Source organism: Dipodomys ordii, unplaced genomic scaffold (assembly GCF_000151885.1).
Source record: "Dipodomys ordii isolate 6190 unplaced genomic scaffold, Dord_2.0 Scaffold5, whole genome shotgun sequence".
NCBI lineage: Eukaryota > Metazoa > Chordata > Mammalia > Rodentia > Heteromyidae > Dipodomys > Dipodomys ordii.
The window spans coordinates 22,628,713-22,642,159 of record NW_012267221.1 but is presented as its reverse complement, the minus strand read 5'-3'; the positions used below and the strand labels follow the sequence as shown (position 1 = coordinate 22,642,159).

The following is a 13,447-nucleotide window of genomic DNA, read 5'->3' as shown; positions in this document are numbered from 1 at the left end:
GCTAGCCTTGAGCTGAAGAGCTGAGGGACAGTGCCCAGGCCCAGAGTTCAGGCCCCACAACCGGACCCAAAAAAAAAATTAAAAAAAAATTGTAATTTTTTTTATGTCAGTCGTGGGCCTGAACTCTGGGCCTGGGCGCTGTCCCTCAGCTCTTCAGCTCAAGGCTAGTGTTCTACCACTTGAGCCACAGCACCACTTCCGGCTTTTTCTGCTTATGTGGTGCTGAGGAATCAAACCCAGGGCCTCATGCTTGCGAGGCAAGCACTCTACCACTGAGCCACCTTCCCCACCCGTAATTTTTGTTTTTAGTGAGGGAACACCAGAACCACTACATTGTGGTCAAATCTAAAAGCAGTTTTAAAACACAGAACTCTGGACAGCTTTTTAGTGAGTTATGAAGCACTGAGCTCTTTATTTATTTCTCAACTCAACCATAGAGTAGATAAATTTAGTCACTATATACATATTGTTTCACTTTTCAGTTAATATAGACTATTTTCCTAGCTATAGTAGAGCAGTATGTTTACAATTGTTCTTAGTGCTAGTTATAGTAATACATGTCTGTAATCCCAGCATTCAGAGGGCTGAGGCAGGATGATTGCAAGTTAGAGGCCAGCCTGATCTAATAGTGGGTCCCACCTCAAAATAAAACAAAATCAACTGGGCACTGGCGGCTTATGTCTGTACTCCTAGCTACTCAGGAGGCTGAGATCTGAGGATCCAAGTTCAAAGCCAGTTTGGGCAAGAAAGGCCCTGAGATTCTTATCTCCAATTAACCATCAGAAAACCAAAGTGGCGCTGTTACTCAAAATTGTAGAGCATCACCCTTGAGCAAAAGAGCTCAGGGATAGTGCCCAAGCCCTGAGTTCAAGCCCCACTGACAAAAATTAATTCATTACAACACATAATCTATTACCATGAATTCAAAGCCTTGTAATTTAATAAGATGATTTAAAAACTGGGCTTTTTGTTTGTTTTTTTAATCGGTTGTGAGGCTTGAACTCTGGGCCTGGGCGCTGTCCCTGAGCTCTTCAGCTCAAGGTTTGCGCTCTACCACTTGAGCCACAGTACCACTTCCGGGGTTTCTGAGTGGTTTATTGGAGATAAGAGTCTCACCTTCTTTCCTGCCCGGGCTGGCTTTGAACCTCGATCCTCAGATCTTAGCCTCCTGAGTAGCTAGAATTACAGGCGTGAGCCGCCAGCACCCGGCAAAAACTGGGTATTTTTAAAAGTCTATGAATTTGTAAATCATTCAATGTTCTGCTATGCATTTCCTGGTAACAATAGTAAGAAGTGTGGGTATTCTGTAACTACTAAGTAAACAATATATTAGAATAGATATTAAGTTTCAAAAGGTAGACTTGATAAATATTTCCTTGGTTTCCTAGATTAATCTCCTGGCCAAACAAGCTATAACAAGTAGTACAAAGCAGGACGTTATTTCCAGCAGTAAACTGACATGAGCACAGAAAGAACCAAGAGAGGAGTTATGGGAAGTGGCATCTCACTAAAGATAAAGAGGTAAATCTTGGGAAAAACTGGCTAAAACTGATAAAGGGAAGGTTTTTGGCAGCTGAACAACACAATAAGCTAGAACCAGTGTATTATAAAGTGGCCAAAAAGCTTCCAAGAGAACTGTCACAGATGATCAGATCCCAGTCCTTTATGAAGAATAAAGGAGGGATCATGGGGGACATGGACATTTGGTGTATACACTTAAGGTGAGAATGATACTCTGCTGACAAACATGACAGAGATGTGAAAAATAAACAAGCCATCTCTAAGAGCCAAAGAAATCCAGAAGGTTAATATAGCCTGTGACAAATGAGGAAAGCGGTATGTATTATCAGCAGGAAGGCCATGGAAGAAAAGTTTGTCAAATTATTTTAAACCTTTTCTCTTCAGTGCACAAATTATCATTTAATATCATCTAGTTTAGATCTGCCATTCCTAACTTCCTGCTTCCTTTTAACTGAGCTCCTTCAGCTAATTCATGTAGTAAACAGGGAAGGAATCACTATTACTTGAGGACAACTTTAAGCTGTGGCATTTACCAGCCCTGAACTCACTTGGAATTCCTAGTCTCTTAGACAACATATTTCCATTATCAAGTCTGTAAAGTAAGCAAAGTGAATAATGCAATTGAAAAGACATAGAGCTATAACACTTACATTACTGAATAAAGACGACACACAAAATCTGAAAGAGCAGCAGCTGTAACAGAGAAAAAAGAAGGGGGAGGAGGAGGAGGAAGAGGAGGAGGAGGAGGAAGAGGAAAAACTTCATCTATAGGATTTTTGCAGAAGGATAAAGGTGAAACTGGACAGATATCAGTGGCTCACATCTGTAATTCTAGCTACTAAGAGGCTGAGACCTACCGGGAGGATCAAGATTCAAATCCAACCCAAGTAGAAATGTGGGACTGTATCTCCAATTAATCAGTAATATGCTGGACTAGAGACATGGTTCAAGTCATAGAGCACCAATTATAAACAAAATATCTAAGGGAGCATGAGACTTTGAGTTCAAGTCCCAATGTGGTCCCCAAGAGGATATTCCCCTCAAAAAGTGGGAAAAAAAGAATGAGGAAAAAGCAAAACAAATCCAACACCTGATTTTGCAACTAATGGGGATAAGTAACTAACGGGGATGAAATTTCCCTTGAGTGAACTTAAATCAAGCTTTTAATATCTAAAAAAATTTACAAACATAGGTATATTCATATGACTTTGAGCATACTGAGGAGGAGGAATGGATGAAGACAAAGCCTAATTCAGATAGGGTTTCTAGAACAGTCTTTTAAGACCCTAACAAAACTTTCTATTATAAGGAGTTTTGTCTGTATATAAGAACTCCTGGGGGCTCGGAAGGTGGCTCAGTGGTAGAGCGCTTGCTTTGCATGCTCAAGGCCCTGGGTTCGATTCCTCAGCACCACATAAGCAAAAAGAAAAAAACCGGAAGTGGCGCTGTGGCTCAAGTGGTAGAGCACTAGCCTTGAGCTGAAGAGCTGAGGGACAGCACCCAGGCCCAGAGTTCAGGCCCCACGACCGGACCAAAAAAAAAAAAGAACTCCTGAAAATTTATAAGATAATAGAAATAAAAATCCAATAGAAGGGTTAAGAATTTAAAATCATAAAATCCCAAAGAACAGAATAAGCAATTAAGACAAAAGCCAAAGGAAAAGCCAGGCCTGGTACTTACAATCCCAGCTTCTTCTGAAATGGAAAACATCATTTGAGATCAGCTCGGGCAAAAAAGTTCACAAGACCCTATCTCAATTAATAGCTGGATAAGGAGGAACACACTTGTCATCCTAACTACATGGAAAGTGTTTTAAAAAAAAAAGAGTATGCTGGGTGCAGGAAATTTCCTGTGAGACTCATCTCCAATTAACCAGCAGAAAACCGGAAGTAAAGCTGTGATTCAAAGTGATAGAGAGCTAGCCTTGAGCAAAAAGAGCTCAGGGACAGCACCCAGGCCCTGAATTCAAGCCCCACAGCTGACCAAAAAAATGAAAAAAAAATTAAGAATGAAAAAACAAACGGGAAAAGAAAATCATGACCAGAAAGAGAACACAGATATGATGGGAAGGAAAGTTTTAAGGAAATAATGGTCAGTCCAGAAGGTCCAGTGCAATGGGAAAGAAAGGTCCACATTGAGTCCAATCATGGTACAATTACAGAACAAAACTGAAAAGATCTAAAAACTTCAGCTAAAACAAACCAAACCAAATACAGCATTTGCAGGAAAATGGATGGACCTAGAACAAATCATGCTAAGTGAGGAATCTAAGCTCAGAGACACAAACAGCACATATTTTCTCTCATATGTAGAAGCTAGATCTAAAATACACTGATATGATAAATTATACAAGCCTCTAGGCATTCACAAACAGTGAGACCAAAGGAGAATACTCATAGGAGAGGAACACAAAGGCATAATGTCTATATATATATATATATATATATATATATATATATATATATCTGATTATATATAATTATATTTATTGAAATGAACTCCAGAAAATGGAAGTAAGTTTTTTCTTTTCATCTTGTTTTTTTTTTTTCCAGGTAAGGGGTAGGTTTATTCAGTAGACCTGCTAGGACCAGGCAAGGTTGGCACTCCACGTGGCTGGGAAAGGCCTAGGAAAGAGAGAGAGCTGGGAAAGAGAGAGAGGAAAGAAAGAAAAAAGAGCTTGAGAAGAGCTAGACAAGAGCAGAGAGAGCTAGAAAAGAGCAGCGAGAGAGCAGAGAGAGAGCCTAGAGCAGGGAGAGCTAGAAAAGAACAGAGAGAGAGAACTGGGCCTGGGCTAGGCCGTATCTAGGGTATGGGCGGAGAAAGGTGTGGCCACATCAAATGCAGATGTGACCTCTTCCACGTGTCCCAGTTGCCTAGGTAACGCAGGTACTGGGTGGAGACTTTGCTTGTTTGTTTGATTATCTGTTTGGGGAATGGTAAGGACAGCGGGGATGGAGGGACAAAAGGTGAACAAATGCAGCAGTGGGACTCATTAGACTATGTTGAAAATGAACTATACAACTTGTGGGTGGGAACAGGAGGGAAAAACTGAGAGTGAGGGAAGGGGTGACTTTGTCCAGAAAGAATGTAATGTTTACCTGACTTATGTAACTGTAACCCCTCTATATATCAACTTTATTGTAATAAAAAAATTAAGAGAAATTGCATTAAACACAAATCTTCACAAAAGGAATGGTTTAAGGGCATCAGTAAATATAGTAGGGAGAGGATTTCCAGATGTCTCTTCTCTAATATGACACCAAAAAAAGGCAAAAATGGTCAGAATCACCTTTGTTAGAATCTTGGAAATTAACCAGAGGCTTGTAGCCATCTGAGGAACAGTTAATTCAAGAGAGCCAACTGAATCTGTATAAGAACAGGGAGCTTTGTGGCAGTTAACTTGTTCTATTCCACCCATCTCCTTACCCTTCCCCCCAACCAACATCAACAACATGCCTTCTCAGTGAAGGCAGCAGCTGGTAGCCAAAGTCTGTATAAAAGTCTCACAACCTACATCCCATTCCTGGAAATACCTGCCAAAACCAATTAGAAGTCATGGATGAAATGTAAGGACTGCCCCAGGCAGGACACAGCTAGGGCAGATCTTAAAGCTAACCAAAGAGCTTAATAGAGAAAAAACAGAGTCTGAGATGGTCATAGGGGATATGAAAAGCTCAGTGAAATCCTGGGACTCTAGAAGCCCATACTCATATCCTACGCTAGCTAAAGCTCAAGAAAAACCTGAGAAAGCCCAAGCTCTCCATCCTAACTGACCTTGAGGCTATGTACCCAGCAGAGCAACAAATCAGGGACCCCTGACTACTTCACCCCTTTAGAGCAGGAAGTAGCTCCAAAAGAAAAGACCTCTGCCCATCTCCCGGCCTGGTATCCTTAGTTATTATTATTAAACAACAAAGTGGGGAATGCTCGCATATTCCCCACCTCAGCTTCACCCAGACCTGAGCTCCTCCCTCCCTCGAGTTCCAGCCAGATAGCTGGCCACCCAGACCTATCTGCACACAGACCTAGCCACTAGCCCCAGAGCTACCCACCTGGATAAGGGCAGACACCATATTGGTCCCTCTCAAGGAGATACGGCCTAATAAATCTTACAATAATCGTTAAAAAAAAAAAGGAAAATAGATCAAATCTTTGAGACTTTCAAGTATATAATGGTTTCATAGCTGAGATATTGAAAGCACAAGTAATAAAAAGTAATTTAAAAAAGTAGTAATAATAAAAAAAGAGTAGCCAAGCTCTGGTGGCTCATGCCTATAATCTTAGCTACTCAGGAGGATGAGATCTGAGGATCGTGGTTCAAAGTCCATGAGACTCTTATCTTCAATTAACCACCAGAAAACTGGAAGTGGCACTGTGACTCAAGCAGTAGAGCGCTCACCTTGAGCTGAAGAGCTCAGGGACAGCACCCAGCTCCAGAGTTCAAGCTCCACAACTGACAAATATACATAAATAAATAAATAAATAACAGAATAACTAGAATTTTTCAAAATTAAATTTTTGTGCTTCAAAGGATACTATGAAGAAAATGAAAAGAACCCACCAAATGGAACAACATATTTATAAATCAGATTTTATTAGAGACTAGTATTCACAGTGTATATATATATATATATATATATATATATATAAAACATGCCGTAAAGAAAATCCATATACCTCAACAACAGAAAAACAGCCCATATAACTGTGCAAAACATCTTATTTGAGAGATCCTCAAAGATATATAAATGGCCAATCAGCAATGGAAGAGATGCTCAATGTCATCAGTCAAGAGAAAGAAATGCAAATGAAAACCACAATAAGACATCACCCTCAAAAATGGGTTTAATCAAAAACAGACAGCAAAAAATGCTGACAAGGATGTGGGAAAAACTGAAACTTTGCTATACTGCTGATAGGAATGTGAAGGGCCATAGTCACTTCGGAAAATAGGTTGAAAATTCCTCAAAAAAGCATACAGCTATCCATAATTCAACTCATATATTGCCTCCTAGATAAATACCTAAGAAGACTGAAATATATGATTACACTATAACTTACACATGAATGTTCATAGAGTATTATTCATGACTCAAAAAAATGGTAACAGCTGGGCGCCAGTGTCACATGCCTGTAATCCTAGCGACTCAGAACACTGAGATCTGAGGATGGAGGTTCAAAGGCAGCCAGGAGACGAAAGTCCATGAGACTCTTATCTCCAATTAACTACCAGAAAACCAGAAGTAGGGCTGTGGCTCAAGTGGTAGAGCACTACTAACCTTGAGCTGAAGAACTCAGGGACAGTGCTCAGGCCTAGAGTTCAAGCCCCATGACTGACAAAAAAAAAAGTTAACAAAGCAAATACCTGTCAAATGATGGATAATGAAAATGTGATATACATCTAATGGAATACTATTCAGATATACAAAGGAATGAACTACTAATACATACTGTAACATTATTCTTTGTAAAAGAAACCAGGTACAAAAGACCATATACTACATTTCTATGAAATGTCTAGAAAAGGGCTATCCACAGAGAGAAAATAGATCAGTGCTTGTCAAGGACTGGCAAAAGATAGAAATGGAGAGAGGTAGAGAGGTACTGAGACCTCCTTTGGGAGTGATGAAAATAGTAGATGGTAGCATGATCTTGTGAGTATATTAAAAACCAGTTGTAACGGATAAAGGAATAGGTGACTTCAAAATTCTGCAAGATGACTATTTCCAACTCAATTCCCTACAGTAAATCAAATACTGAAACAGTCCAAAAGAGTGGTCCTCAGGACTGCGTGCAAGTGCATCAGAGGGGAAAAAGGACTCTGTTTGAAAGAACCAGTTCCTCAATTACCATCTTAGAAAGCTAGCACTAGCTATTTAAAAATGCAAAAATTTCAAAAACAGCAACATCAGAATACTCTTTCAAAATACAAGAGTAACAACCAGAAGAAATAAGTAAAAGATTCTCAGTAATGAGGCCCATTCTATTTTATCTAATTATTATTATTTTTTTTGTCGGTCGTAAGGCTTGAACTCTGGCCTAGGCACTGTCCCTGAGCTCTTCAGCTCAAAGCCAGCACTCTACCACTTGAGCTACAATGCCACTTCCGGTTTTCTAGTGGTTTATTGGAGATAAGAGTCTCACAGATTTTCCTGCCCAGGATGGCTTTGAACCGTGATCCTCAGATCTCAGCCTCCTAAGTAGCTAGGATTACAGGCGTGAGCCACCAGCACCCAGCTTTATCTAATTATTTTTTTAAAAAGAAATATCACACACTCAACTAGGTTAGCTGAACAATGTAGTGAAAAGTCAACTACTGGAGTCAGCAGAGTGGATTTTACATCTCATGATCTCATTATTATTCCCCGTAGGTTCCTGAGCTAATCTCTCTTGATTTCCTCATCTGTGAAATAGGGTAAAATTATCTGTGTTCCTGAGAAGTAGTATTTGATTTACTATAGGGAATTGTGAGGATCAAATAAAACAAAGAAGACTGAAAAGTTTACTTTGGTTTGGATTTTTTTTTTTTCTTTTTTGTGGTCCTGGGGTTGAACTCAGGAGCTGGGTGCTGTCCCTTAGATATTTTGCTCAAGGTTAGTGTTCTACCAGATAAGCCACAAAAAAAGCCATTTTTGACTTTTTGGTGATTAATTGGAGATATGATTCTCACAGACTTTTCCTACCCAAGCTGCCTTTAAACTACGATCCTCAGATCTCAGCTTCCTGAGTAGCTAGGATTACAGGCATGAGTCACCAGTGCCTGGTTTTGAAAGGTATTTTTAATTTTTTAATTGTTATTATAAAGGTGATATATAGAAGGGTTACAGTTACGTAAGTCAGGTAAAGAGTACATTTCTTTTTGGATAATGTCACCCCTTCCCTTGCTCTCTCCCAGTTTTTCTCTCCTAAAAAGTATTCTTTAAAAATAAAAAACTATGTACTTTCTCCATTACAATGCAAAAGCCCATATTTCAGGTTTATTTTTATGTTAAAATTTAAGTCTATTTTAGGCTGACTAAAGTAGATATTAATGATAATGGCTAAACTGTCTGTCTTCATGTTTACTTTAATCACCTAGATTAGAAGCCAGAATAGACACAGACTCTAGATAATTCCATAATCTTCCAGATAAATGAAGCAATGTAGTTATTATCTGTAGGCTAGATTTCTTTCTCCTGGGAATAAATTACATCTTCCACAAAGTATGTGTACAGCTATCTTTGCATGCCTGTCCAGTAATTTAGAAAAAAAAACAAACAACTTACCTTCACAGTCAAATCCTCATTACCCAGTGTGACATGAACTTGAATAGGAGGATAAACACCTTTGTCAGCATGGTGTTCCATAGTTGCTCTCATTGCATTCTGAAATATATTAGGGTTACATTAAAAATACACCTTTTGAAGAAAAGATGCTAATTATAATTTTTAAAAGCATATGTACTATATAAACTTTAAAAAATTAATCACAATAGAAATATGCCAAAGAACAGTAATTTTATGGATATAGTTACTTTATTAAATGTTGAGTCAATTTTAGGAGACTTGCAGGATATTTTGATTTAAAGACTCCAATCAAGATTCACTTATTTTCCAAAACTAGTCTTCTAAACACTTAACTAATTTACATTAGAGCAAGAAATTCTGCCCATTTTTATAATTATTAGATAATGGACATAATTTATCTTTTAAGAACCACTGGCCAAAATCCCTCCCTTCCCCCATTCCTTCCTTTGTTCTTTTTCTGGTGGTATTGGAATCTGAATTTAGACTTGTGCTTATTAGACGAGTGCTCTACCATATGAGCCATGTCCCCAGACCTTTTCTGCATTAATGTTTCAGATAGGGCTTCATGCTTGCATTTTCCACAGAGATGTAACATCACAATTTCTTTATGAGAAAATTATGCTTTTCATACAGTAGAAATGGTCTTCCAATGATTATTTGAAACGAAGGATATTTATATTGTAAAATTGTTTTTGATCAATTTCAACATATCAAAAACATTAACACTATCCATCTGACAAACAGCACTGGAGAAGAAGCTACTTAAAACTAAGCAAAATTAACCTGATTAAAAATAAGTAAAACATGCAAACATCTGGGCTGAATTTGGAAATAAAAGCAAACATCTCAGAAAAGACGGCATCCACTCTATCAAAGGCAGTTTAATATTAGGTTCTAGATGAAAGCCATTACTGGCTTTTGTTGTTATGGGGGCAGACATTTCTAGGGAAAAATAGCTTTAATATTTTAAGTGCCAAGTACTATTTATTCTACCACTGAAGATTTTTGTAAAATATTAGATATATTCTTATTGTCTTAGAATTGTTGAACCCTTGCTTTCTGACAGTTTTCTGTGTTTTAGTACACTTTTCTTTTTTATCATCAGAGAGAAAGCCTGCAAGTGTCTGATTTAGGACAGGCCTATTCAGCTACAAAGATGAGTGCTATTCATCACCCACCATTTTGTCAGACAGCAAGTTTCACTGGGGAGCAAAAGGTCCTCTCAACTTTACCAGCATAATTTTATTTCGTTCTCAAAAATATATATTTTTTTGCTGGTCCTGGGGCTTGAACTCAGGGCTTGGGCACTATCCCTGAGCTTCTTTTGTTCAAGGCTAGTGCTCTACCACTTCAGCCACAGCTCCACTTCCAGCTTCTTCTGTGATTAATTAGAGATAAGAGTCTTACTGACTTTCCTGCCCATGCTGGCTTTGAACCTCAATCCTCAGATCTCAGCCTCTTAAGTAACTAGGATTATAGCCATGAGCCACTGGTGCCCAGCTTCGTTTTCAATTTTTGTTGTAAAAAGCAATATAACATAAGCTCTGTAATACAATATAAATATAAATGACTTGACTTGGTCTTTTGTGGCAGTCAGAGGATTGAACTTAGGCCCTCAAGCTTGCTAGGCAAGCTCTCTATCATATGGGCCACATTCACCATACTCCTGTCTTTCATTTTTATGTTTTATTTCTATGATAGGTGGGGTCTTGATAATTGTGCCTGCCTGGTCTCAAACTCCAGATCCTCCTGCCTCTACCTCCCCACCAGCTAGGATTATAGACATGTACCATCATACCTAATATAAATGACTTTCTCAGGGAAGAAAAAAAAAAGGCATGCTTATCAGTGGGGCTCAATGGAAGAAAAGAATTACTCTTCTAAATATTTTTGGCTTATGAAAATATGAGTATAACTTCATCAAGCATCTATAATGTACTGCTACTGTACTGGTCACTTAGTATGCTACTCCTAATCTTCACAAATAATCCTAGATAGAATTATCCCTGTTTTACAGAAGAGAAACTGAGGCTCAGAGAGCCTGAGTAACCTACTGGACAAGTCACTCATTAAGCAAAGTCATTCTCAGGCCTTTCTGACTCCTAAATCTGAGTTCAACACTACTATATGGAGACACCTTCTTGCTAACAAAAGGTTCACCTCTAGCAATGTGATGTGAAAATGACATGAAATGGCATATTTTGAGGAAGCAGAAGAACCCAAAGGAATATGTGACTCACAGAGTAGATTCCTATCCTGAGGCAAGGGTTGATAGAGGTTATGCAATACCATTTTACAAACCTTGAAAAGTTCAAACACCATGTGATAGAGGTGGGATGGTACATAAACCACTTGTATTGGCTGTCCTGGTGATTTTGCTACAGAGCAGAAGAGAAAAATATGAAAGTACAGAGAGATGTGCTTACAGCATTTTTAAGAATAAATTGTGTAGTGATGAAAAGAAAATGTTCATTATGGAGGACAGTATTATTGGGCTAGAACTGTCACACCATTTCTTCACACTATTAGTGTTTATATCCCACCCTCATAAACATTTTGCAGCTGACAATGACAAGGGCCCTATGGCCATCCCTTACAATTCAGTCTAATAAGTTAACCAACCCATCCTCCCTTACTTCTCTTTCTTGGCAAGTCTCTGAAAGGACACTCAATCTTTATATAGAGATTATACTTTCCAAAGAGAGGCTTTAAAAATAAAAAGCTATTTTCTAGTTTTCTGAATGTGTCACCTGGATGAAACACTGTCTCCCTTGTTTCAGACATTTCTACGTATAAAAAAGTCTTAAACTAGCATCAATTTCTCAAGAAGCACACACACACACACAAAAAAACCAGTTAGTGGCAAATGGAGGAGGGAGGCTATGTGTACGTAAAACAGACCTTTAGAAAAGCAAAGGAATAATTCATCATACCTCAGAATAATTGAACCAATAAATCAACTCTAATTCAACTAATAATCAGACTGTACTCTGAGTAAATTAGCTCTTGGGAACAAGAATGGGACATCCAAACACTGCCCACAGCAGCTGAGGCTCCCCCGCTATCATGTGTACACTGTATATTTACTAAATGGTGCCACTGTGAATCAAAGATCAATACAGCTTTAGAAAACCACCAAGAAATTCTATTTTCAACTGGTAAATTCCTCCACTACTCTCCTATTCTGAGAATAAGAATATGCTTTTAAAAAGCCTACTTAATTTTTTTCTTCCCACTACCTTCTTAAAAGTATCATCTGAACCTAGGAAATGTTTTCCCCCTTTGTCAAACTACCATACCTCCAGGAAAACATTGAGCCTCAATCTCCTTCCAAGAGAACAAAACCATTTTTGTCTAAAAGGCACTAGTCCAGGTAAAGGAAAGACCACCAGAAAGAAACGGATTCAAGTAAATGAGCAGCTTTCTTTCTGCTCTTACACACCTAGTCGTCTGACTTCTTCAACAATAAAAATGGTTTACAACTTAAGTAGAAAAAAAGGATAATATATGTGTTACTGAGGTGTATACAAAAATCAGATGTAATTTTCTTGGCACCATTTTTCTTATGACTATCAAGAAAATTAAAAATAAGCAAAGAATCAAAGTTATCAATTTAAGGAACATAAGCTAAAAAAGTTAAAATGCTTTTCATAAGAATCTAACTATACATATACATATATATATGGGCTTGTGTGTACATACACATATTTTATATAATTGCTCTTTAGCCTTTGTAATCAGTGAAGAGTTGATGAAAATGTCCTTCTCTAGCAAAACAAATTTAATTCTACTATGATTTCTTGTCAGGTGGGCATAATAATCACTGAGGAAAGGACAACACCAGGCAGACTTACCATTTAGTTCTTCAAGTTCTAGTTCAGGAGAGTTTATATAATATAAATCACAAAGACGCCTAGCATTTTCATAGCCATCTAGTATGAATCAAAACAAGACAAAAAAAGCATTAAATAAATTTACTTCTGTTTCATGCAGTAAGATAGCAACAGCACTGACAAATGAAAACTTAAAATTCTTTTTTTTTTGGTCGGTCATGGGGCTTGAACTCTGGGCTTGCGCGCTGTCCTTGTGCTCTTCAGCTCTCCACTTGAGCCACAGCACCACTTCCAAAAAACTTAAAATTCTTTTTTTTTTTTTTGGTCGGTCGTGGGGCTTGAACTCTGGGCCTGGGCGCTGTCCTCAGCTCTTCAGCTCAAGGCAAGCGCTCTACCACTTGAGCTACAGCGCCACTTCCGGCTTTCTGGTGGTTTATTGGAGATAGGAGTCTCACAGTCTCTCCTGCCCGGGCTGGCTTTGAACCGCGATCCTCAGATCTCAGCCTCCTGAGTAGCTAGGATTACAGGCGTGAGCCACCAGCTCCCGGCAAAAAACTTAAAATTCTTTACAGGAAAACATACACTTTACAACCTTAGGATGGTAAATGTCTTTCATATGGCAAAACCTAACAATTACAATAGAAAAATGACAAAAATTAATAACATCTGCACAGAATATACCATAAAAGCAGCAAAAGAAAAAGAGCAGGCAAAAAAATATTTATAATATACTTATCAAAAACAGCTGGAGAAGCCAGGCGCCGGTGGCTCATGTCTGTAATCCTAGCTACTCAGGAGGCTGAGATC

General features: G+C 38.5%; 1 protein-coding gene across 1 annotated transcript in view; it reads right to left on the bottom strand.

Annotated features, from left to right (window-relative positions):
• Pdk1 (pyruvate dehydrogenase kinase, isozyme 1) overlaps positions 1-13,447 on the bottom strand; it is a 30,909-nt gene that overhangs the window by 7,053 nt on the left and 10,409 nt on the right. Inside the window, exons 6-8 of the mRNA XM_013027428.1 lie at positions 12,662-12,739; positions 11,109-11,185; positions 8,787-8,885 (exon numbers count right to left, since the gene is read on the bottom strand). Of these exons, the coding sequence (XP_012882882.1) occupies positions 8,787-8,885; positions 11,109-11,185; positions 12,662-12,739 (254 nt within the window). The remainder of the gene's footprint in view (positions 1-8,786; positions 8,886-11,108; positions 11,186-12,661; positions 12,740-13,447) is intronic.